Source organism: Nothobranchius furzeri, chromosome 11 (assembly GCF_043380555.1).
Source record: "Nothobranchius furzeri strain GRZ-AD chromosome 11, NfurGRZ-RIMD1, whole genome shotgun sequence".
Lineage (NCBI taxonomy): Eukaryota > Metazoa > Chordata > Actinopteri > Cyprinodontiformes > Nothobranchiidae > Nothobranchius > Nothobranchius furzeri.
The window spans coordinates 63,493,138-63,520,177 of record NC_091751.1 but is presented as its reverse complement, the minus strand read 5'-3'; the positions used below and the strand labels follow the sequence as shown (position 1 = coordinate 63,520,177).

Here is a 27,040-nt window from a genome sequence, read left to right as displayed (position 1 = left end):
TAATCCATAATCTCATGTGTCGGATCGTTGAAACGATGACTGAGTAGAGGCGAGAGGGCGAGACTTCTGTATATAGACTGGGAGTGATGACGTAGGTGGCGAGAGGGGTGCTGGGAGTTGTAGTTAGGAGGAGAGATCCCGGTTGGAGGAGTGATGTGGGGCTGGAGTCGTGACATTAATAGAGGTGAATGTGTGTGAATGTGTGAAATATGTTTGATGATTAGAGTTATTTTGTTATTATTCATAAACTTTTATGAACTGAGAACGTAAAAAGCATTTGCCTTTATCAAACAAGTTGACCGTGTGTGCTTTGTGCGCTCGTTAGAGTCCTGAATGACATTTTTTAGCAACCGACAGTGGCAAGTTTGTGCTAGTGATTTTGTTGATCCCACTGCTGCCTTTGACACAAAATTTCATTAAGTGCAGCTCTATCGTCGTCAACATTCTGTTGGGATTTCAGGCGTAGCCTTGGAGTAGGACAGATCATATCTAGCCAATAGGATGATATGTGTAAGAATGGGCGGCTTTTCTTTGGAATACTCTCAACATGGGGAGTCCCGCAGGGCTCCATATAGGGCCTTTGCTGTTCACAAGATACATCCTACCACTAGGGGATATCTTTTGTAAGTTAAGCATCAGCTTTCACCTTTACGCTGATTGCCAGCTATACTTGCCCCTGGATAAGTCAGGTGATCTCTCCATTAACAACTTTTTGGAGTGTTTGGCCGAGGTCAAGTCATCGATGTCTGGAAACTTCACGTACCTCAACGCGCAGAAGACTGAGGCAGTATTGTTTGGCCCAAGTGGCCATAGGAATACCTCCACAATTGACTGTAGGGTGATCAATGGTCAGCTGAGTGCATCAGTAGCTAATCTTGGTGTGAAGCTAGATTGTGCCCTCTGCTTTGACACCCAATTTAACGGTGTGGTTTTGTCCTCCTTTTATCAACTGTGTCACCTGTCTAAGGTGAACCATTACTGTCAAGACATGACTTGAGACTGTAGTTCATGCCTTTGTCACGGTACGCCTGGACTACTGGAACTCGGTCTTATTCAGTGTAAGCCAGGGTACTCTAGCCGGGTCACAGCTGGTGCAAAACACTGCAGCCAGATGTTTAGAAGGTAAGCGAAAAATGACCATATCACCCAATCCTGGCTGCCCGTTGCCGTTAGAATTCGTTTTAAGATCCTTTTACTGGTTTTAAAAACATTGCGTGGACTGACGCCACCTTACCTGGCAACATTACTTCGGCCTTATGTCCCAGCTCGGAATCTCCGCCTCATGTTGCTCTCGGTCCCTGTTACGTGCTTTTCCCCTTTCCGGCCACAAGATGGCCTCAGTGGCTTCTGCCTCGCCAGTCTCCCGGTGCCCAGCTGTATGTTATCACCTGCAATCACTGGTCAGCTGTTAAAAGCTGCTATCCTGCCCTCAGTCTGGGAGAAGGTACAGGGAAGTGTGGGCACGAAAGTGTTCAGTCTTCTCTCTTCTCCTCGTGTGCTTGTGTGCTTGTGTGCTTGTGTGTGTGTGTGTGTGTGTGTGTGTGTGTGTGTGTGTGTGTGTGTGTGTGTGTGTGTGTGTGTGTGTGTGTGTGTGTGTGTGTGTGTGTGTGTGTGTGTGTTTAGCCTCGTGATACTTTGGTATTTAGACTCTCGTTCGTAAGGATTTTTGGTAACTTTAACTTTGGACTGGCCTTCGACTCCGCGTTAGATTTCCCCTGAGCGTCTCCGCTTACCAGGACGGCTCTCGTTAGTATAGGTTTTTCTTTTTAAAGAATCTTTCAGTTAGTTAGTTCCCCTCCTCCCAGCCCTTTTGGCTCAGCGCTTCAGTTTCCCTTTTACAGTGATTCTTTGTATTTGTTGTAATAAAATCCTTTGTTTGGCGACACAATTACTTTGTTATTATTAACCTACACACTACATCTTTTACTCCCTCCTTCACATCTCTCCTAGCGAGCTGAGGGACGTAACAGTCCCAAGGTCATGCTTGAAGACACGGGGAGAGAGGGGTTTTGTGCTAGCGGGCCCAAAGTTCTGGAACAAGCTTGCCCATTTTACAAGGGCTTCGACCTCTGTGGCAGTTTTTAAAACAGGGCTGAAACCTTTTTTTATGACTCGGCATTTACCTCTCTTAGTTGGTTTTGGTTGTTCTTATGCCACTGGTTTTATTGTATTCTTGTGTTTTTATTTTTATGTTATTTGCTTTATGATTTTTTATTGTAAAGCGCCTTGGTGGCATACCTTATGTCTGTGAGGTGCTATACAAATAAAATTTTGTTGAGCTGAGGGAAATATCGGGGGGGGGGGGGGGGGGGGCACAACTTTGTGTAACATTTGAAATTTTTGATAACAAGCAAAAGGGACCAAAATCTTTCTGTCATTTCTTACTGTTAAGTAGTGACCCCAACAACCCACTGGCACATGAAAGAGTCATGTAGATACAGCCCCAATTCTGCACTGAAAACTAAACCAAATCACCAGTGACAAAAGAGGCCTTGTATAAATAAATATGTTACAATATATTATATACAAATTACATGGGTCATATGATTGGTTTATTTCATGCATGACTTTTCAAAATAAAACCTGCAGCACTTTGTCAGTTGTTTGTAGGTCCAACAGGATTGATGTAAGTGAGTTCAAATACTTTATTATTATTATCCATTCATTTTCTTTACCCACTTGTCCACGCAGGGGGGCTGGTGCCTATCTCCAGCAGATACTGGGTACACCCAGGACAGGTTGCCAGTCCATCGCATGGCAATACAGAGACATACAGGAAAAACAACCAAGCACATGCTCACCTAAGGACATTTAAGAGAGACCAATCAACCTGGCTGACAGTTGTGTTTTTGGACTGTGGGAGAAAGCCGGAGGGAACCTACACAAAAATGCAAACTGCTTGCAGAGAAGCCCCAGACCGGGATGTGAACCCAGACCTCCATGCTAACCACTGCACCACTGTCAGCCTATTATTATTATTAGTAGTAGTAGTAGTAGTTGTAGTATTTTGTCAAAGTAGTAATAGTAACAGTAGCACTGGTAGCACTAATTGAAGTAGTGGTATGTCAGTAATAGTGCTTAGGTGGCTACGTTCCCCAGCATCATTCGCACCTTGCCACAGATTGTTCTCCAGTGATCATTATAAATAAGTTATTGTTTGTTGTCACTTAGTCTGTTTGACATAGATTGCATCTGGATGCCACAGTTCTGCAGACAAGTACCTCAAATATCACTGCAAACACAAACGTAGTTGTCCAAAAGCACTGGGAAGGAAATAAAAATGATCATATCCACTTGCTTAATATGTGCCCTGTGAATGGGTATTTTTTAAAAGGGGAAAGTTGAATCAAAAATGAGAAACCATCTGAAGCGCAGCGAAGTGGAAATTTTTTTTAAATAAAAATAAATCAGCCTTACCCTAGTGATAAAAGCACAGCTACAAACTAAGAAAAGCACATTCATGTTACAACCCCCTCTTCCATGTCTCTACTTTCACTTTAGATTCAACCATTCATGTATATATATATATATATATATATATATATATATATATATATATATATATATATATATATATATATATATATATATATATATATATATATATATATAATAAAAAAATATATATATATATATATACATACACATATTTCTCATGTCATTATAAGCACTCTGTCTGTATTATTATTGTCCACTTGATGGCGTCATAGAGCCTGTGGATGTGGTTTCTAGTTTCCTTTCATTCATTTCTGGTCTTGTGTAACTGGCTGTTCTAAATTGGTCTTTCGGAACCTCATAGTATGTAAATCTATGGCGTCAGAACTCCGCCAAAACCCGTGCACGCGTATTGTCCACATCGAGCGTGCAAACGGGACTCGCACGTGGAAGTTAGAACCTCACGAGTGAAAATATACATGGCGAGGAGGTCATTTGTACACTGAGAGGGAGCAAACTGTGTCTGTGAGCGCACAAGGATGTGCACAAGTGACAAACCTGCGTGCGCGCATTGGCCAACGAGCACACGGCAGAGGAAAACATGCGCGTGGCAGCGTCACTGCGCGTGTGGCGGCCTTTCTGCGAGCTCGGTTTCTGATTCTGCTCGCTCGGCTGTTGGGAGTTTTGGCACTCTGGAGGCGTGGAACAATTAAAGTGCCAGAAATTGATCACTTGAACTTTCAATTTGAGAGCAGAATTTCATATCAAGAGACCAACTTTTTAATTTGAGAATAAGATTTTATATTATTGCTCTCAAAACTTGTAATGCTTGCGCTCAAAATGTCTGCTCTCTATCAAATTCACTCTGTTCTCCTTCAAATCTTTGTTTCTGCACTCAGACTTACCCCCAAATTCCACTACCTCCGCTCCGCTCCGCTCCGGTCCGCCCCCGCCCTCCGCAGCCGCTCGCTTCCGAACTCAATTTTTACTGGTACCCGCTCTACAACGGCTCCGCTCCGGTGCGGAGACCTGAGGGGGGCAAACAAGCATGCGCGGGATTTTCGAGATCTTTCGATACAGTCCGAGCAATAAACGCGGAAGTTAGATCCAAACACCCGTTGTGTGGGAGAAGCATCGAAATGAGCTGTTTAATCTGCCCATCATTGTGTTGAGAGATCAGCAGTGTTTGGATCAACAAAGTGTGACTACTTTGATAGTGGCAACTGTATTTATGGCTTATTTTTGTGCTTTTAAACTTCAGCCGCCATTGATAGTTGTTAAAAGTTGTTAAACCTGTGCATATGAAACAAAAAACGCCTTTTGTTTAGCGATTTATTGTGAAAAACGGAAGATGTGCTTGCTCCTTTTCCTGTTGGGCCGTTGTGATTTCTGTCCATTTACTGCGGAGGTGCTCCGGCGTCCGGCAAAAATAGGATCGATTCTATTTTTGCCGGACGCCGGAACAGAGGGCGCCGCACGGCGCCGTACTGCCGGAGCACGGCCGCAGTAGTGGAATTGCTCTGATTGACTAGAACGGGACCGATTTTGCTCCGGCGTTCGTGTCGGAGCGGAGCGCAGCGGAGCGGAGGTAGTGGAATTTGGGGGTTAACCTTCTTACACTGGTATTGTCTTCTCACGTGACAACCTTTTCTCTGCACGGATCAAAACTTCTCCCACAAGTCTGTCCACTGCTCTCACGGATCTTGTCTGCTCTCGCTCAAAACTTAGAAGTACAATCTCCTAGCAACCGCTCAGCCAATAGAAAGACTTGTGGGACTGGGCGGGAACAAACCTCTTTGGGGTGCACTCGTTTTGACCTTTTATCACGTATAAATATCCAAGATACTTATATATAGAAGAAGATAGAAGTTCATACACCAACCTCTTAGTCTATATTTAATCCAAAGATTAACATTTAATTTAAGATAATTAAATTTAATAGCAAAAGTTTATTTTTGAATCAGAAGTTAGGAATCTTTGCTTTTTCAATAATCAGAGACATTTATACCTTTCTGTGTTTCATTTCAAAGAATGAGGCAAAGTTTAAAAATGAAGAATTTATTACTAACAATTTTAAACTTGACAATTTGGACTGACAATTTAAATGACAATTTAAATGACAATTCATGGATGGCAATTTACCAGCTTTAATATTAAAACTTGTTTTAAAAGGCAAACCTGTGACTGGATGGAATGCTAAAATGAAATGAGAGCTTGGATGCGTGAATGGATTCTCAGAAGGTTTCTTTCAGAGAGAGAAGTGCGTTCTGGGTTGGAAATGATGGTTTTGCAGCTAACTGTTGTTACTTAGAGAAACAGCATCAGACACAATCTTGTGTGCTACCTCACCCAGCAAGACGACCCTTCGTGAGGATCCGGAGGTCAAGGGAGGATGTTGTCAGCCTCTGGGTACTCGGTCCAGTAAAGGAGACTCGAGGAACCGACTCTCTGGTCCAAAGATGTCGCAGGGTACACAGTCGAGCGTCTGGCTTAACGCTGAAGGAGTTTTGCGTCTTACTTAACTCAAAATCAATAACTCTGAATGAGTTTTGCGTCAGCTGGTTATCGTGCATTTATTCAAAGCTATTCTATCAGCGTGACAGAACAGCAGAGAGGCTTCAGGGTGGCCTTTCCCTTATCCTCCTGTGATGGTGGTTGGTTCACGAACTGAAGTTAAAGCTGCTGGAAAGTTAGTTTTAACAAACCCCTCAGAACACTCCCACTCTCAGCAAGAAAGCTTTGGTCATGAGTCAAAGACATGTGATGATAGATTACCTTTTACCCTGGATCAGCTCTGTGTTGGATGGATAAAGTGGAAGTTGACCTTCTGGTTTTACTGAACACACATTACTGATTATCTTGAATAATAATCATTATTACACCCAAAGCACAATAAGTCATTTCAGTAATTAAAATACATTTATACTGAACCAAGAGATTATTTATGGGATCGTTTAAGAATCTTTAACAGTAATAAAGTCAAAGAGTTTATTAAAATTACTATTTAAATTATTATTGTGAAACTTGGTGTCCTTCTTCTGAGACGGAACAGCAGCAGATAGGGATGATATTCAGCCGACATCATGGCTCCTGGCTTGTTTAATCTGTGGGGCAAAGTTACAGTCGACCCAGCTTTGACCTAGCTGGGAAAGTGTGACCTTTGTCACAAATTAGAGGATCATCGTGAAGCTACAACAGTTACAATTTCCGTAACATTATCTTCCATCATTATCATTTCCTTAACTAGTTTACATTTTAGATCTGATTTAATGTACAGGGCAACCCCACCACCTCTATTATTTTTTCTATTTACAAAATAAAGTTCATACCCTTCCATTTGTACTTCATCCATCACATGATTTTTGAGCCAAGTTTCTGTTATAGCAAACTCACAAATTTTGTTTTTGAATGAATTTAAATAATCTTTGATAATTAATAACATAGGAAATAAGCTTATACTATTAATGTGGAAAAGTGACATTGTGTCCTTAGTCATTCTCCCACAATTCAATTGTTCTTCTCCAATATAATCACAACTTATGCTTAATTCATTTAAGTTTACATCTATTTTATTGTCAATATCACATATTTTATCATCTGTATCCATATCAGTTGAGTGATTTTTGCCAGTTTGAATCAAGACCAATATCAAACAGAGTTATCCATGTTGATTTTACAGATTTTCCAAAATAAGTTTGGAAGCATAAATTCTGATGATCTTAACCATATTTTGCAAACTTGTTTCATATACTCATTTATCAGTTGAATTTTTCTAGTTCTGTTAGTTCCTTAATGATCAGAATCTTTGCCTGCTCCGGAGACCCATTCAGTTTAATGAATACCTTACGATTTGAAGTCCATGTTGACTGTATTTTCTTTTGCTTTCTCAGAAGTCTCGCTTGCCTTGCAATGTCTTCATTTTTCTTGATTAGGTGTTCATTTATACATACAGTGGTTCCCTTCAGCTTCCTTCCTTGATTAAGCAGTTCTTTCATATGTTTTCTGTTCACAAATCTGATAAGGGTTGCAGGTTTCTGATTTTTATTTTTACGAGGAAGAGGATGACTTATAAGAAGAAACCCGTTCCAGTTCCAACCCATCCAGTAGCAAGCCCCTTCCAGAGACCTTAGTGCGATAACCAAAAACCATAAATTTGGATTTAGCGGAGGACAGCTTAAAACCCCCACCCCTCGCCCAGGCCACCACACCATCCAAACCCCTCTGTACCCCACGAAAAACATACGAAAGATTCCGACCGCGCTTCCAGAAAGCTCCGTCGTCAGCAAACAGAGACCTCCCCAGATCCCGACTTAAGGAATCAAACAGCCCATTCACCAAGACTTTGAAAAGGACCAGACTGATCACACCATTTTCCACCCCCCACAGACAATGAGAGAGCAGAACCCACCCGAACCTGGATGGTCCTGTCACTCAAAAAACCATCGGCCCACTGCAGCATCCGCCCACGTACCCCAGCACTAAACAGAGATATCATGAGCCCCTCCTTCCACATCATATCATAGGCCCTCTCAATGTCTAAAAACACAGCTAAAACCACCTCCTTATTGGCCAAAGCCCTCCGAACGTCCAAATACAACGACGCTATAGCATCCATAGTATTACGCCCCTGCCGAAAGCCACTCTGACACCGGGTGAAAAAATCCTGAATGCTCCAGAAAGTAGACCAAGCGGGAGGCGACCATACGCTCCATCACCTTGCAAACAACGAACGCCAGGGCTATAGGCCTATACGAATCTGGCATCCCAGGAGGTTTCCCAGGCTTCAGAAAAGGCACAATTACTGAATGCTTCCACTCTGCAGGCAACCGACCAGATTCCCACCCTGATTTGAACAGGAACAAGACCTCCTCAAGAAAGAGGTCATCTGCATGCTGGAGCAGCGGGTACCCCAGGCCGTCCCTCCCTGGGCTGGTATCCTTCCCAGACCGCAACGCCCATTTCAGCTCATCCATAAAGAGCACTAGACCTAAACTCACACAAAGGCTTTCTACAATGTGGCTGAAAGTCTGTGGCTGGCTGGGGTTCGTGTGGCTGGTGAAACAGGTGAGCAGCATAGGCTTGATTAATGAGAGCAGGTGTAGTAGGTAAAAGTAATGAGATCAGGCTGTCGTTGTCATGGAGATAGGACCCGGCAGGCTGGCTCATGACACAGAAGAAACTCGCTACAGCAAAAAGAAGAGCCCAATTGAATACATTGTGTGTCATCTTCATTTTTAATGTTACTACTGAATGTATATGAAGTGTTTATGTTACAAGTTTTGAAAAAATAAAAGATTGTGTAAATGTCTAAAGCCGTTTTCAGACATTTTATATTCCCCATGCGTTCTGTCACACAGGCCTTAGGACCTATGATAAAGTATGTTGAGTTATTACCATGGGACTGGCTGCTGATAATAATAATAATAATAACAACAATGGCAATAATGTCTCCTTTTTCATGTTTTAGAATCCCTAAACTCCCTCAGGTTTTATAAGAGAAAAAGTCTGAATTCACCAGTTTACTTCAATCAATCAATCAAACTTTATTTCAGACAAGGGATATGTCCATAACAAGAATAAAATTAAAAAAAAAACATGAAACTACAGAAGAATGTAAAACTTTTCATTTAAAACATGAAATAAATGCTCAAATGAAAGTCTGATGTAAATGTTCTAATAAACATAGCTTAATCATTTAGATTTTATTTTATTTTTATTTGCCTTTGTTATAGTTTACATGCATTATAGTTTGTGAATATAAGGTGAGATCATCAAAATAATTATGATTAAAATATGAAATATGAATAAATTAAAGAAACACAAAGCAAGCTTTTTCAAAAGAGAAACAACAATAAAAATGGCCTTAATTACACTTTTATGATAAGTGGATTGTTGTAATAATATGCAGTAATTAGCATAGTATTTAGTGAAGCACAGACAAACCATTAAACCAGCATGATTGGTTTTAGCTTGTTTATGGAGTCTTAATCAAAATCAAACTGGGCATCTTTATATTTAACGATCTTTCCATCTCGAGTTGTCACTTCTGTCCGCTTCCATCTTCCACCTTTTTCACTTTTCGCCTCATAATCGTTCATCACCACCCTCCCAGTGGTTGGCAGGTTGAAGGGAGCATTATTAGTAATTTCTTGGTGCTGATTCATTTTCATCAATCCCTGCGTGACATTTCCTCTGACCGCCAGCGTGGATGATGATTGGCTGAGCTGTACAGCCTTGGTTATTGGAGATACTGGACCGCTAGATCCTGCTCCCCCGGCACAGCGAATATCATCTATTACCCCAGACATGGAGGTCCTCTGAGAAGGATTTGGTTCCACCATCCTACACACAGCACTGCTGAAGGGCTGATGTTTCAGCAACATCCTTATCGTGGTGGGACAGAGGCTGGACGTGGGAAGACGAACTCTAGTGTGGAGCTCTGCTATTATTTTCCCCATGGCCCAAACATCTGAGCAATGACTCCGCTGGCTGTATCCAAGAAGCACTTCGGGGGCCAAATAGGCATCATTCCCCAAGTTTTCTGCAGAGTTCAGTCCTTGTTTGAAGAACTTGGCGAGTCCCAGGTCAATGATCACTGCTCTGTGTGTGTTATATTCCACCTGAAGGACAAACAGAATTCAGTCCACATACAGGTGAAACTCAAAAGTCCACTCATTTCAGTAATCCAACTTAGACTGACCCTTTGCAGGTGTTTCAAATCAATTAGATGAATAAAGTGTGATACTTTGATCCTTTTCTCAAAATTTTAATAGTCTGATGTGTTGAATTTGGGATTTTCATAAGCTATAAGCCATAATCATCACAATTATATGTTTCACCTTTTTTTGATGAATTTCTGAAATTAATGTCATTTTGCACCAAATTCTCATTTTTGGTGTTTCACCTGAAAAAATGATGACTAATAACCTGTAAGTGCAGGTTGTTAGCTCACCATGATGTTATCAGGCTTGAGATCTTGATGAACGATGTCTTTGGAGTGAAGATGAAGCAGGCCTTCACACATGTCTATGATGACTGTAGCTCTGACTGATGAAGTCAACTACAAAACAAAAACCAAAGAACATTTGGAAATAAAATAACCTCATTATGACCTGATGCAACAAAACTCAGCTTTAGCATTAAAAATCTGATGAAACAGCTATGGTTTTGTTATGACTGATATAAGAAAGTTTGTCATTTACAACTGAGATGTTTTCGACTAAATGGGTAATTACATGTTGTTGTCTTATAGAGACAATAATAACAACAACTTGTTTTTAGTAAAGTCACCTGTATCTTAGACACTGTAGCATTAAAGATGATTTGCTCCAAATTCTCTCCGTAGATATACTCCAATGGAATAATCCACATTTTTTCTCTGATACTTATATTACCCAGAAGCTGGACAATGTTGGGATGCTTTGCTTTGCTGCAGAAAGGAGAGAAGAATCAGACAGTTCAAATGAAAACACATTTGCGGCAGATACGTGGATATTTGGTGTTTATAGGAGATGCACCAATCTTCAGCTGAACATTATTGACAAGTTTCGTTTTGGGGAAGCCCTTTGTGCTAAAATACAATTCATGTTCCATCCGTTACATTTTTCATACATTTAACTAAATAAAGGGGGAAAAATTGGATCTTTGTGACAAACATAACAAAGTCCTCAAGGATCAGAGCTCCAGACTGTAGATACGAGACGGACGGAGCCTCCACGCTGTCACCTGCAGTTTTCTGAAGAGCTGAATTGATGCCCAGTGGGCAGTTCCCACCACCACTCTCTTGGCTGTGTCACGCATCTTGTCATTCTGTGACTATTGGAAAAGAAATGTATGACAGTTTGCTGCTACATTAAACAGCCTATTGTAGAAGAATCATTCTAGCCGATCAGAGACGGGAAAAGCTGGAAATTTCTAGAATATCTTACTTTTCCAATAGCCGCCTCCCGGACAATGCAAAAATGCATGGGCGTCGCACCCGTGGGGGATGTGGGGGATTCAACACCCACACTTTTCCATCCGTTTTGCTCGCCTCCACACCAGTCTGGTTTCTCTATGTCGCACTCACTCTGCTTGCCTCATCTCCTTCTTCCCCTCCCTCTTCTGACAGCCGATGTCGGGTTTCAAGGAGAAACAGGAGAGGGAGGGAGGGGAAGAGCTCTGCATGGGCTGCATGATGGCACAGTGGATAGCACTGTTGCCTCGCAGCACAAAGGTTGCAGGTTCAAAACTCGGCTGTGGCCTTTCCACGTGGAGTTGCGTGTTCTCCCCATGCATGCGTGGGTTTCCTCCGAGTTTTCTCCGGTTTCCCCCACAGATCACAACACGCCCTATAGGTTATAGATTATAAGTCGCTTTGGATAAAAGCGTCTGTGAAATAAATAAACATAAGCATAAACATAAGAGCTTGACTAAATTCATAATTTTACATCTCGACATTAGCTGTACAAACTCTGAGTTTGATAACGTGAAGAACAACAATTTGCAGAGGTTTATAACAGGCGCGACGCCACGTTTTCATTTTTGGGTGGGCCACGGTAATTTTGGACGGGCCTTAATAAGCAGTGACTTAAGTGAAGCAGGCAGGTCGCGCCGGAAAATTTCGTTTAAAAAGATGTCATAAATGTGTTCCCCCGTCATTTTTATTTCTAAAAGATGAAGTAAAAACTCACAATTTAATTTTCATTCATTTGTCATTCATATTTAGTCTACACCCGTGAGTTAAGTGGACCATCTTCCAGTAAAAGCAAAGCATCCAGTCCACCTCTCCAAATGCGTAAAATGTGCATCAGCTGCTAGTTAGGTGCGCCGCGCACCATCAGCTACGTCAGCCCAGAAAAGAGCAGAGCAAATAGAGAAAGAATAGAGGATAATTCTGTCTGGATGTGGATGGAGATTACATTTTTTAGCAGCCTGATCATCATTTAAATACGTAACCCATCACCTAGCTAGAGTCCACGCTGTCAGCATTATTTTAATGTGTGTGTGTGTGTGTGTGTGTTTTCCACTTCAAACACTGGTCTAACCAACCAGACCAGCGTGTCCAGTAACATATTAATGTTACAATTAAACAGTTTCACTTCATGTAGGCTAGGAACATTTCACCTGCCGTGGCCCGACCGCTTCTGCTCCACATAAACTTTGTGCGTGATCAAATGTCTCTACAGGTGCTTTCTGAGCTGAAGAGGCGACTGGATGCGTCATGCGTCTCCATATTGGAGACGGGAACAAGCGCTATTCAGCCAAACTTTCATAATTTCATAAAAATAACATTTTTCCAAGTGACACATCCCTCAGAGAGACCGGGTTTCCAGACCGCTTCAGTGGGAGGAAATCTTAACGCATGCGCCGTGGTTCTGCACTGCACTGCGAACCGCTCTACAGATCTTCAGCTCACTGTCCACCGTGTGCACTGCGAGCTGCATTGAGCACATGTCCAGTAAAGCTCTGATGTTCTGATGGGAATCTTTTCTTGATTGATTTAGTTACCTCTGCGATGTGCATAACGATTAAAATGTCAGCTCATCTGTGTGTGCATCAGTGTGCGTCGGGGTAATTCTTTCAAAACAACCAACATCCTTGAGTTTATCCATCAAAATAAAGTCAAATGGAAATATCTGTAACCTGCCATCTAACTGTTTTGCCTTCTTGTGAAGATTGTTGCAAAGAGAAACAACTAAACCTGATTAACCTGAAAATATATATCTCTCATATAAGCTCTTTCATATATTATTATAAGCTCTTTTATATGATTAAATATGTATCTCTCACTTTTGCCCCTTATATATTATCATAAATACATTATTATATGCCTTTTCATGGAATCTTGTTATAATATCAAAGACCTCTCTGTGCCTTTTCTGCTCAAGCTGAACAGCTGCATAAGGGAGTGAAAGCGTTCCTTCCTTCAGTTCCTCAATACAAGAACAACTGTCTTTGTTAGCAAAGGATGTTGCAGGATGTGTCCTGATCATCTCAAGGTTGCATGTCCTTGGGATGAATTGGTCTTTCATTAACAAGGCTATTAGCTGACGTGCGTCTGCAGGTGCAGATGGCAGAATTACGTGTGTGTATGGCAAACTACGTATGTAACATTCCTGTAATCTTCAATAAAAATCAGCCGTTTTCAGCAGAACGGCGAGAGTCTGTCCGAAGCATCTGGCAAGAGCAGGTCGCGGGACTTGCTGCAGAGGCTCTCCCCCTCATGAGCGGCGAAACAGTGAATGGACTTCTGATCATTTGTCTCCTCGTTCTGTCAACTTAAAAGGTGTTTAACTCCATCTACTCCGTACCCGTGCTTGGTCTAAAGGAAGAGAGACCAACAAATTTGGCGTCACGAACAGGATTTTTTCTTTTTGAAGAAAAAGGAGTTTTTGGAGGACGATTCGACCCACTGACCCAGCGAACAGATCTTGGCACAAAAACACCGCGGTGGAAATAAGGTAAGCAGAGCCTATTATCTAAAATCTGCTCATTGGATTTATCCAAAGCATTTGTGTCCAGAATCACAGTAGCTGTGGTCCTAAAATAATAGTTGGAGAAGAAAGTGGAGACAAGTGCAGAAAGAATAAGAGATTTTTTTGTAATGGTTTAATGGTGAAATGAAATGAGGATTTTCTAATGATTTAATGAGTAAATGAGAAAAGGAAATAGTACAGAAAAAAGGGGTTGGAGGCCCAGAGCATTAATAAGCTCTAAATTCCATAGGGGTTGGAGGCCCAGAGCATTAATAAGCTCTAAATTCCATTTAAAGAAGGGTTGGAGGCCCAGGACAAGGTCCTAAATTCCATTTTCCAGGTCGTGGCTGACCACACTATTTACTGACGAGTGAATAGAAAATATAACGAGGTTATATAAAGCTTGGTTGGAGTCCATAGGTGTGGGAAGCCTAAAATTCTACAGGTCAGGGACCTGGTTTTTGGGTTAAGGCCCTGGGAGGCTAAAGAGAGCTCCCTAAATTTAAAGAGTACAGGTCGAGGACCTGGTACGGGCTGAAAGGGCCTGGGAGGCTAAAGAGAGCTCCCTGGATTTTAAGGTCAAGGACCTGGTTTTGTGTTAAGGGAAGGGGAGGCTAAAGAGAGCTCCCTGGATTTTTAAGGTCAAGGGCCTTATGCATGAGATGAGAAAAATGTTCTGAGGTAACTGTTTTTGCATAAGATGATAAATGTTTTGACTGCTTGTGTGTGAAGAGAGCAGTGCTTTTGGCTATTTCTGCGTGCTTTTGGCTGTTTTTGCATAAAATGAGCAATGTTTAAATATGACAAGCAGCCCAGTTGAAGCCACGAGAAATAAGGTTTTATTGAGAAAGTCAGCGGAAGAGGCGATGAAGAAAAAAGGGGTAGATGTTAACAGTAGAGGTAACTGGAGAAAGATTTGGGAAGTGAAGGCTGCAGAATCGAGAGAAAAAAGGCACAGCTGTAGACAAGCTTCCTGTGTGTGTAAGCTGAGTTCAGCCTGTGTGTGTGAGGCGCAGCAAGAGGCTGCTTACGGCTCTGGATTGAAAGTGCAGCACTAGGAGAGTGCAGAATGCAGAGCAGAGTTTTGGGAGCTCCGTGTGTGTGTGTGTGAGTGTACAGCGCTGGGTGTGTGTGTGAAGGCCTGATGCGGTACCAGAAAATAAATAAATAAGATAAATAAGAGCTTTAAAAAGTTGCAACTCGTATATGTAAATTACACTGCAGTGCTAAAATTAATGTTTGGAGCTACGCAAAATTCAAATTCTGCAACCCTGTTCTGATCAGTCTTTGAACAGAACACCATAAGTTAATAAATAAAAGGTTTTTAAAGTAACATATGCATATGTATGTGTGTATGTATGTATATGTGTATACATATATACATATGTAGTGTAGAAGCGTGATAATCATTTGTGTGTGGGGCAGCATGTGAGTGACCCCGATCTGGGGGTTAAGTGACCTGGAGATGAAAAAAGGGAAAAAACCACCAAGAAACGCAAGTAAGGATGTAAATGACAGCTTTATTTTAGAAATATAGTCATATAGCTGCTAAACAGTAAAATCAAAACAGATCTGCAGAAAATAAATATATAAACTATTCCTCAGAGCGCTCTCAAAAAAAAATTGCAATTGGATTTGCTCTAATGTTACATAAGGCCTGCTTAAAAGCATAGTAAGCATTAAATTCTGAAAATAACCAGTGCAGTGTTAAATAAATTCTGTGCTTAAAATATTATATATATATAGAGAGAGAATAAATAAGTGACGAACTGACTTACCTTAAAAAAATAATAATAATAATAAAAAGAGACTGTGACAAACAAAGAATGTCTCTGTGCCTTGTGAATGAGTGAATGTGTGTCTTCTTGCATGAGAAGTAAATGCTGCTTTCGCTGGATCTTCTGAATGACGCAGTTTTTAATAGAGGGAGCAGCTGCTTGAGAAACAGGGTGCGGTCCATGTTTTTACTAGACGGTTATTTAGTTCGAGAGACTGTGGAAACAATAGAAAAAGAATTTATCGTTAGTGTGAGGACAAGAAAATCCTTTAAAATACAAAAGTTGTATGGTTGTGGTTATAAAGGAAGTATTTTGTCTGATTATGGGCCGTGGAGTCAGCTGGACTCCCTCGCTCTCACAGTTTTTCTGTGTAACATGCAGTTTTAAGCAATTTGTGACTTTAGAAAGGATATTTTTCGGTGTTTTGGACGTACCTTAAGGCTTCTGGTTAGGGTATTCAGGAGATCCTTCCTCTCGGACAGATCTAGTGAGAATGACTGGAGTTTCAGCCTGGGGACCTGACTCCACCCACTTTTACACACAGGAGTTCCGCAGTCTAAAAATAGCACAGGGTGCTGCGAAAAGCAGCTCTGAACCTCTCAGGATCATCTTTATGAAAACCATAAAATTAACAAATAATCAGTAAGGAAATAAAATATTTGTTAAATCTTGCTATAAAACAAAATCCAATAATTGTCTTGCCTCAACTTTAAGAACCATTAACGTTAATGGCTGGATTTTGGGACGCTGAATAATGAAAAAACAGATAAACTAAGTATTATTTCCTGTAACCTGGCTAGAAACTGTACTAGGCTGTTTTGAGTTAAAAACTGGTAGTTATTTTCCCAAAATAAAATAGATAAATAAAAAATGAAAGGAGGGATCTTGCATTTGGGATAGATTGTGCTTAATGTTTAAAACCTGTGTAGAACTGATTTGATGATTCAGAACAAATTGTGCATAGGAAGTAGTTCAGATTTATTTTTGAGTCAATAAAGTCGACTAAATATTAGAAACCATCGTTGATTTTGATTTGTAAAAGAGAAAGTTCTGTCATTTCAACTCAATCAACATATTTAAGGAAAACGTTTGCTGTGCATTGTGGCGGGCATGAACTTTACTGGGTGGGCCTGTCACAACCAGCTGCAAAGAATGTTTGGGTCTGACTTCTATACAAAGAGAACCTGGAAGCCCTCACCAAAAACTGTGACTTATAACATCAAGACGGGGAGCACTACAAGATGGACAAAGAGGCAGAAACTTATTTGCCCTGCTGCTGATGAAACAAAGTACAAAAGGGGGAGCATGTGTGCTAACATGTGAACTTTAATCAATGACGGTGGTCATCCTGGACTTACAAAGAGAGGCTCAAAAGAGACTGTTTCCTATGGTTACACCCAGTAAAAGAGTGCTTGCTGCAGTCAGGTAATGAACAAGGCTTTTTGGCAACAACCAGTTGAATTGATGAAATGTCAGAACTGTGGAAAATTTACTAAACTACTGTAGAACATAGTTAACTGAGAAAGTTAGCCTAAAAAAAGATAATAATAATATCAATAAATAAATAAATAATAGGATTAGTAACCTGGATTTCAGCCCAACTCACCATTGGACGTCAATATAATCTTTATTGTCCTAGGATTCTCAGCTGCAGCGGACATGCAGTAAAGCCTTATTTTCTTTTCAAAACGGAATACATCAGCGTCATCACTTATTTTCATTGGTTAAGGAAACGGTGTCTATTTATAAGTCTAGGAGAACGCTTTAGGCTTCAACAGTTCTCTCCTTCGAGCAAACATGCGCAAATTTCCGGATAGTTTATAGTAACGTTCCATCCCATTCCATTCATTGCATAAAAATAAACATTAAATGAATAATTTGGCATCCAGCTGACTAAATGATTCATGGAACATCTCATCCGAGACAACAGTGTTGTTTCAGCTCCGTTGAGTTTCCCAACAGATCTAGCCAAACCTAGCTGATCCTATATTTTTCTATCAGCTGTAAGTTCTAACGTAGAAAATAATGTCACAAAAATATTGAATAATTGTACCCCTCATTCGATAAAAATTATGTTCACATTTTTATCTTGTGAAATCTTTAACATAATATTTTTAAATGGCCTTTTTGACGACAATTGGCTAAAAAGTCTTTAAGATTATCATCACAGGATGGCATGATAAATAAGTAAATAACATAAATAAATAAATAAACAAAAATAAGAGAGAAAAAGCAAAATTAATTAAATGAAACGTAATAGTGATAAAACGTTAAATTGATCTAAAATCTGTCATTCAGCGCCACTGGAAAAAGGAAGAGGATAGGGGAGTATTTCTTAGCACAAATCACGTTATTGATTTAGCAATGCAGCTTAATTTCAGATGCTTTAAGGATGATACTAACTTGTGTTATAGATGGAGGAGTAGCACAGAAACACTTCTAGATGAGGAGATAAGGAAAAAAACTGCTGATTACCAATACTATGCACAAACAAACCTGTAACTGCAGTTTCGTTATTTATGAATTAACCTTAAGTAGTGAATTAATTCTTAGGATTTCTTGTGCGAGTAGTGTTCCTAAAAAAGAAAGAAAGAAAGAAAGAAAGAAGGTAAGAAAGACAGGTAGTTTAGGTAAGGGACAACCTGAAACTTTTTGGTTGAATTGATAGTAAAGTGATTGTCCTAATTTCTAATTGGAGAGATCACATCGCAACGTGAGTTTAGAACAGCAGTTATGGGAAGTTTTGTTGGATTAATTTGATTACACGCTTTAGGTCTTATTTTTTCTTTCCACTGATTTAGCGTTAGGTTAAGTGTTTTCACACTTTCGCTTCAGTCTGACATTTGCTTGGTGTGTGAGGGCACAGAGACGTGTATGGACCGTGTGTTTGACTGTGTTTGTCTTGTTTGTTTGCTTATTTATCTATATGGGCATGGCCGAGCCTTGAGAAACATCAACAAAGACATTGGACTATTCTGAGTAAATTAACCAATTCAAATTCAAATTCAGGATCCTGAAACAATTTGGTTATAACCTCTAATTGATGAAGGACATCTTAAGAATTCATTGTACAAGGCATCATCTCCAGTGTTGCTGGAACTGTTATAAAACCCATGCATGGTTGTATATTTTAGTTTGATCATTTATACTCATTGAATTATTGTTGTTTGCTTTATGTTTTAATTTCTTTGCAATTTTTTCTCTGTGACACAGGTGGAGATGCTGGTGGCAAAATGGATCCCACACATTTCTTTCTCCCACACACATTCTTACTCTCTCCCTCTCTCTCTGTGTATGTGCATGTGTATGTGTTTGTGTGTCTGTGTGTCCATGTCGTGATGTCACTGTACCTTTAATTGCGCTTGCTGTTCGTAACTGTATGTGTCTGATGTTGAAGGTATCAGAGGCTAGGGTCAGTAAGAGCTAGGACATTTTTGTGCATAACCTCTAATCCCTAGGCGATCGGTCCGGGGAACTTCTGGTCCGGCCGGAGTGTGAATCTTCCTACCAACTATCTGCCGAGATCAAGGACTGCACAAGCCGAGAAAGCCTTCATTGGACCAAAACTACACACACGAAGAGGCTTCGTCTTCGGTGCCAGGCGTCTGGGTCCTGCTAAAAGTCACCAAAAGGAAGTGGACGGAACCGAGGTGGACCGAGCCATACAGGATCACGGAGAGGACGTCACACGCTGTCCGGCTGGACGGGAGGAGCCTAACCTGGAAGAGAAGCAGCTGACATCTGCCTAACCAGAGAAAGGATCCAAAAACCAGGAAGAGAAGTAGCTGACTGCAGTAGCATGCCAAGCTACCACCACATCCTGCAGGACGAGAATCATGACATCATCACCCCCTGCAGCTGCCTGGAGCCAGTGAAGGGTCCTCAACAGGGGGAAGAAGTAACCACCCTATGAACATTCTACAAGGGTTGTATTTAACACCCTCATTTATTTTACAAGGGTAATATTTTACACCCTCCACCTGCTGACCCAATTATCCAGATGCCCTTGTTACTAGCCAATCCTAAAATCTATTTGGGAGGGGAACCCTCTGATGAAAGTGATGACTCTCATGATGAAGAAGATGTTGTTAGAGTGTGAGAATATTGAGTGATTTCTGTAACAATCCCTTAAACTGTTTATTTCTATGAGTTTTTTGATTGTGTTGTTTTTATTTCTTTTGATCATTGATGTCCTAGGCATGCACACTCTATGCCAACAGGCGTTCGCCCCAAAATTGAGATATGACAAATGGGGGGACATGGGGGAATTTTCCCTATAAACATATGATAATTAGGGTTTTTCGCCCTCATATGGAGTTGCATGCGATCCATACATGTTGTAACATGTTCAGTTGAAAGTATGATCATGTTTTTTGTATTAGTTTACTGCTGGAAAGATGAGTAAATGTAATCTGATTGGTTGTTTGTATTGGTATTTTAAAAAAAACTTTGCTTATTGGATTCTTTTTGATGGAATTTGGTGTTATTGTTTTGATTTCTTATATCTTTATTGAACTCTTAAAAGAGTTCAAAAGGGGGATTGAAAATATATATCTCTCATATAAGCTCTTTCATATATTATTATAAGCTCTTTTATATGATTAAATATGTATCTCTCACTTTTGCCCCTTATATATTATCATAAATACATTATTATATGCCTTTTCATGGAATCTTGTTATAATATCAAAGACCTCTCTGTGCCTTTTCTGCTCAAGCTGAACAGCTGCATAAGGGAGTGAAAGCGTTCCTTCCTTCAGTTCCTCAATACAAGAACAACTGTCTTTGTTAGCAAAGGATGTTGCAGGATGTGTCCTGATCATCTCAAGGTTGCATGTCCTTGGGATGAATTGGTCTTTCATTAACAAGGCTATTAGCTGACGTGCGTCTGCAGGTGCAGATGGCAGAATTACGTGTGTGTATGGCAAACTACGTATGTAACATTCCTGTAATCTTCAATAAAAATCAGCCGTTTTCAGCAGAACGGCGAGAGTCTGTCCGAAGCATCTGGCAAGAGCAGGTCGCGGGACTTGCTGCAGAGGCTCTCCCCCTCATGAGCGGCGAAACAGTGAATGGACTTCTGATCATTTGTCTCCTCGTTCTGTCAACTTAAAAGGTGTTTAACTCCATCTACTCCGTACCCGTGCTTGGTCTAAAGGAAGAGAGACCAACAAACCCCAGAGCCATGCGCACTGCGCTGTACTCCGTGACTGTAAATGAGGGGAAAACGATTTAATCGGATCCTTTTCTTTTCAACATGGTTTAATGTAAAGTTTCATTCAGTACAAAGTTTAGCTACACTAATCTAACAAGACAGAGCCTGGATTTGTATTCTGAACAGTTCCCGGACATGTTTAAAACAGAGACATGTGTGACGCGTCTAAAATTTGCACCTGCTCAACTAATATGGAAATTAAAATAACAAGATGAACAGCATAAAATTATTTTAGGCACAAACAACATCCCCCACACTTTTGAAAAGCTTGCAACGCGCCTGCAAAAATGGACGAAAAGGTGGAGCTGACAGTGAGCCTGTGAGTATGGGAGTAGTCGATTATAACTGAACAGAGTAGCTAACGGAGCTTACCCAGAGTTAACCAAAGCTAACGGAGATTGGCGAGAGCTTTAAGCCAAAAAACAATGGTTGACTCTACTATCCTCTGACTTCTATGCTGTAGCACTTTTGCTGTGAGGCCAAGGCTGAGGCCTTACCTGGAGCAAACAGAGGGGCAAGCTGCTAGTGCTAGCAAAGACAGCTTTTCTGACACCTGTTAATCAAAATGACATATGCCCCCACTTATTCATAATTTCAAGCTTTGATTACAAAAATGCACCCTCGTCAAAGTTGTCATTGTAGACTTAACCTGTCAAATCTAAAATGCTTTTTGAACCAGGCTGCAAATGTGTTTATTTCCGCAGTGAAGTTTTTATCACTGAGTGAGAACTTGCTCTATTCTGATGCTGGCCCCTAGAGGATGAGAAGGGAACTGCACTCAGCAGGTGTTTCTCTCTTGATCACAACACAACACCAAAAGCAGTCTACCAAGATGACCCTGGTAGAAACGCATTTCAATCAAACTTATTTTCAAAAGTTAATTTTTTTTATCTCTCAGGTCTTTTCTTGAGCCGCATGCCTCTGTGTAAACTACTTGTACTCACTTGTATACTTTACATTCTCTCTCCACGTCCTCCCTGCTGACAAGACGACGGGGGACCTTTTTGACTGCTGCCCAGTTGTTATTGTACATTTCTATGTACACCTTCCCATAGGAGCCTTCTGCAAGTGTGCTTTTGGAGAACGCCATTTGGATGCTGTAAAATCTGGAGTAAGCATTTCAAATTTACAATAAACTCAGACTTTAGAGAAAATGCATACAGAGTCAGATATGTTTACACACAATTTAAAAGTACTTCTAATTTTCTAGGATTTTTTTCCAGCATGACAAAAAACAAATGCATTCATGTTAAGAGTCAATCAGACTGACTTGGTTCAAATGAATAGATTTGATTTTACCAGGAATCATGATGTACCTGAATTGGACTTTATCCCCAGTGACTCGTGACTCTGACTTGACTTGAACCTGTTTACCTGAAAAGACTTGATAATTTCCCCATATTTAGCCTAGCTTTAAGCATCTATTATTTCAAAATTTCCCACTTTTAAGTCATTCATTCGTCCAGTATTAACAAACAGGAACGTCTCTCAGTATCAGTGATGTGTGAGTCATGAATGAATTGTTCAGTTCTCGAGAATCCCTTTACTGACTTGTGGATCATGATTCACAATCCCAACTAACTAATTCACTGACTCATCCCTGTTAGCACACTAATTTCATTAGTAGAAATGTATCTAGCTTATCATTAAAACTGTGGGGAAAAACAACTAACTGCAATGTTGTTTTTACAAAAGACTCAAAATGACTTGAAATTTTAGATGTCAGATGTAGGACTTGACTCGAACTTGCCCATATTTTACATTAGACTTGACTCAAATTTGAAGATAACGACTTGAGATTTACTTGACTTGCAAAATGACTTGATCCCACCTCGGTGAAACCCAGCAGAAAATTCCATGAGCTAAATGTGGGGCTAATTTGAAAACAATCTCAGATGTTAACTATAAATCAAAACTAGAATACATTATTAAAACTGTGAAGACAGTATGTCCAGAACAATCTGAAGATACCTTCAAAATAAACAGATGTTGAACAGGCTACTCACTTGAATAATAGACTCCAAACTGATCGTGTTGTGTAAAACAGAACTAACCTGCATGGAAAATAACATAGTACATAATAATGATTTTATTTTGATTTTTATTTGTTTTCTGGCTGCTTTATTATCTTATTGTTATTTTGAGATAGTAAAATGTAAAATGCATGACAAAGGCACTTATCATTTCATGCCTTTATCACACCCTACCTGGATTACAAAAATTCGGTTCTCCTTGGGGCTGTAGGGTTAAATATAGTTACTTTTAAGCTTAATATATTTATTACTACTAACTTGCTTTAGTAAATCCTTACTTTGGTTAAATAAATCAGTTGTTGAACCCCCACTCCTCTGTTTGGTCTCCTTTCTTATTACAGCCCACCACTTCCAGTCTGGGTTGTAACAATCTGCAGACAGATTTCTGAGTATCTCCTCCTTTGGTACACAGATCCTCACTGAGCCAAGTACTGTGAACAAATAGTTTCTCCATGATATTATCCAGCAAGGTCCCGTTTTTGTCAAAACAAGGGTGAGGTAATGAAAAAATAGAAATATTTCATTAAATTAACATTTAAATTATTTATATGCATAATTAAAATAAAAAAAACATGTTTTGAAATATATAAAGTGCACCAAACTTGACTCAGTCCATTCAACAATTCTAAATGGACAATTATGTAACTCATCAATTAATTATTTGAAAGGATAATTTGTCAATTAAATGCTGAAAAAATAAACAATTCATTAATGAGGCAAGAACTTTTCTCTCTCTCTCTCTCTCTGGAAGCCCCACTCTAAGGGCGTTTGCAGTGTATTAGTGAGTCATATATTATACAACCACAGTCATAAAGTTTTCAATCAGTAGTTTTATTTCAGTATGTATTTTTCCAGTATCACAAAAAATGTAATTTTATATGGTTAAAACCATCTAGCTTATGTGCACTTTTTAAAACACTGCCCAGCAAACATTCGGACGTTTAATGACAGTTGAACGGTCACAACTGTAAAATAATATCACAGGAATTAGGAAAAAATAGCATAACATCTACTCTATTTTCCTTGCCCAGACTCAAACCTGGATCCTCCAGGGGGAGAGTCACCCGCTCTCCCAGCTGAGCTATGCCAGCAACTACTGAAAATCAGACTTTTTTATATAAATAGGTAGAGGGTAAAGTGCGGGGTAAACTAACCAATCAGAGGACAGAGAAGATCTGCCACAGGCCACGCCTCCAGAGTGCCAAAACCCCTTACAGCCAAGCGAGCAGGAGTCAGAAACCGAGCGCGCAGAGAGGCTGCCGAGCGCGCACAGAGGCTGCTGAGCGCGCAGAGAGGCTGCCGCGCGCGCACGTTTTCCTCTGCCGTGTGCTTGTTGACAACGCGCGCACGCAGGTTTGTCACTTGTGCACATCCTTGTGCGCTCACAGACACAGTTTGCTCCCTCTCAGTGCACAAATGACCTCTCGCCATGTATATTTTAGCTTGCGAGTCCCGTTCACACACGCGCTGCCATGTATATTTTCGCTCGCGAGTCCCGTTCACACGTGCGCTGTGGACCTAATCCGCGTGCACGGGTTGTGGCACGGGTCTGGCGCCATACATCTCCGACTAGTTTGAGAGATGAGCTTAGCACGCTGTCAAATTTCAGCCCTGTTGACCTTGTCACTTTGGAAAAGACTGTACAAAGTCTAAGTTCCTCTACATCTGAGCTGGACATTTTGCCCACTAGTTATTTTTTGATCGGTGTTCCACCTTATAGCATATGATGTGCTTTCAATTGCCAACACCTCTCTGCTGACCGGCACTTTCCCCAAATCCCTTAAAATGGCTGCTGTAAAGCCTTTACTGAAAAAGAACAACCTGGATGTTTCTGTCTTTAACAACTACAGGCCAATATCAAATCTACCTTTCATCGGAAAAATATTTGAAAAAATAGTTTTTAACCAACTGTCTGCTTTCTTAACTTCAACTTCCTGTCTTGATCTCTACCAGTCAGTACTGAAACTGCCCTGGTGAAAGTAGTCAACGGCATTCGACTAAATAATGATGCTGGGAAAACAACTGTTCTCATGCTCTTGGATCTCAGTGCAGCACTCGATACTGTTGACCACAGCATACTAACAGAAACACTTGAATGCTGTGGAGGTTTTTCTGGCTTGGTCATCTGCTGGCTAAAGTCCTATTTAGAGCATTGGAGTTTCTGTGTGTCTATCAGTCATCATGCCTCAGCTCCTACATCCCTAACATGTGGTGTCCCTCAGGGTTCAATCCTGAACTCAGCTCTCCTAGATACGGAAGTTCTGATAACATCGCATTCACGCATAGGTTAATACATCACATCTAGCTCCATCCATCACAGTAAATGCTTAGTTAACTTGTCATGTTTTAATTATTGGTAAGATAAATTCTTACTTTTATAAACCTGACTGTTTTCTGAATCAAAACGAAGTGTGTACAATCCCTTAATAAATAAAAAATCCTAGAATCTTCTGATAAACACAGTAAAGACCAAGCAGGGTGATATTCTATATTTAGATAGAGTATCACAGCTTATTGGTCATAAGTAGAGGTAATATATATATTGAGCTCTTAAAGCACTCAATTTACCAAACCCTACAAAGTAAAACATTACTACAGAAAGTGTACTTTTTACCTGAGTACATCATTTAAAGATTTTTCACATGCCTTATCTTTAAGGCTCTGACCAGAGAATGCTGCTGGTTGTGTCCTTGGTCAAGGCAGTAAACCTGCCTTGGTGGTGGTCGGAGGGACCGGTGGAGCCAGTGATCAACAGGCCTCGCCTCTGTCAGCGCGCCCCAGGGCAGCTGTAGCTACATTGTAGCTCATCCCTACCAGCATGTGAATGTGTGTGTGAATGATTGTGTTGAAGCGTCTTGGGGGGGGGGTTGCAGAACCCTAAGAAGGCGCTTTACAAATACAGGCCATTTACCATCTTTAGACTTCTTTTAATTGTGCAGCAGCTCGATTCTTGACTGGCACCAGGCAACGAGAACACAACACACCGGTTTTAGCAAATCTCCATTGGCTTCCCATCCATCTCCGGATGGAGTTTAAGATCCCAGTTTTTGTCTTCAAATCCCTCAATAACTTAGCACCTGGCTACTTGTCTGAGCTCATTCACCCTAATGTCCCAACGAGATCCCTCCGATCAGCCGACAGCACCTCCTCCATATCCCTAGCTCCCGCTGTAAATCCCGCGGGGAGCGCGCCTTTTCAGTTTGTCCACCGAAGCTCTGGGACCACTTGCCCCTCCTGATCAGACTCTCTTCCTCTCTTTCCCTTTTTAAGTCTCGTTTAAAAACTCACTTTTATTCTTTGGCTTTTAAGTCAGTCTAACTTATTCTCTTTCTCCTTTTCTTTTCTATTTGAAGTACTCGATTTTATTGGATTTAGTTTTTATTTTTGATTGTTTTTATTGTGTGTTTTTGTTCAGCACTTCGGTCGGCTCTCATGCCGTGTTTAAATGTGCTATACAAATAAACTTAGTGTGATATGTTATGTTATATTCATAATTATGCAGGGGGAGGCTTTTAATGAAAGTTGACCAATAAAACAGTTGTGTTTAACTTTGAGTCTAACAGCAAGAAGGTGAATAATTATAAAGCCATCATACAACAGGGCATTTAGGGCCAGGACTGGATTATGGTTATATGTCTCTTCAACAAATTCACATATAACAAATATATTTCATTTCAAATAGCATTTTAGCTTGCAAAGATAAAGTTTCTCTTACCTTCCTAGTCTTGAACAAAAGTCGCTCAATCACGAATGGACCTGAGACGTGTAAAAGATGCACTAGAATGGGGTTTATTTACAATTGGAAACTGATCTTTTAGCCTCTATAAAGTTAAGAAAATTTTGTTTGGGCTCAAAAAATTCCAGAAGCCTTAACAAGAGCCATATAAAAGACACATAATAAGGCCCACTATAAAAAGACCAGTTTAACCCCGCCCACTTGACCAGGACATGAATATTCAGTGAGCTGCATGGTGAGTAGTAGTTTACCCCTACGGCTTTATGACTACATGAGGATAATATCTATGTGTTTTCTGTGTCTCTCTCTGCTTTGTATGCCTCTGAATCTCTAGATTAAAGGCTGCAGAAAGAACAGGAACCATGGCCCTGATCTCCTTTTCAATA

At 40.5% G+C, this 27,040-nt stretch overlaps 1 protein-coding gene across 2 annotated transcripts; it reads right to left on the bottom strand.

The window, feature by feature from the left end:
* Positions 1 to 8,953: 8,953 nt before the first annotated feature.
* On the bottom strand, positions 8,954 to 26,803 carry LOC107384254 (probable serine/threonine-protein kinase DDB_G0281745). 2 transcript variants are annotated; one of them, XM_015957397.3, is made up of 5 exons: positions 26,634 to 26,801; positions 21,830 to 21,991; positions 10,726 to 10,864; positions 10,388 to 10,495; positions 8,954 to 10,055 (listed from the first exon to the last, which is right to left on the bottom strand). In XM_015957397.3, the coding sequence occupies exons 2-5, from the start codon at positions 21,973 to 21,975 to the stop codon at positions 9,420 to 9,422; spliced, it is 1,029 nt and encodes a 342-aa protein (XP_015812883.3). In that variant the 5' UTR covers positions 21,976 to 21,991; positions 26,634 to 26,801; the 3' UTR covers positions 8,954 to 9,419. The 2 variants fall into 2 exon arrangements, with proteins under 2 accessions (XP_015812883.3, XP_015812887.3); XM_015957401.3 differs by lacking the exon at positions 21,830 to 21,991 and having other exon boundaries at positions 26,634 to 26,803.
* Positions 26,804 to 27,040: the final 237 nt, after the last annotated feature.

Excerpts from the sequence above, each read along its gene's own strand:
- LOC107384254 (XM_015957397.3), bottom strand. The coding sequence starts at position 21,975 with ATGGCGTTCTCCAAAAGCACACTTGCAGAAGGCTCCTATGGGAAGGTG. Across the intron at positions 10,865-21,829 it reads AGAGAATGTAAAGTATACAA|CAAAGCAAAGCATCCCAACA; the intron begins GTGAGTACAAGT and ends TCCTTTCTGCAG. Across the intron at positions 10,056-10,387 it reads TCAAGCCTGATAACATCATG|GTGGAATATAACACACACAG; the intron begins GTGAGCTAACAA and ends TTTGTCCTTCAG.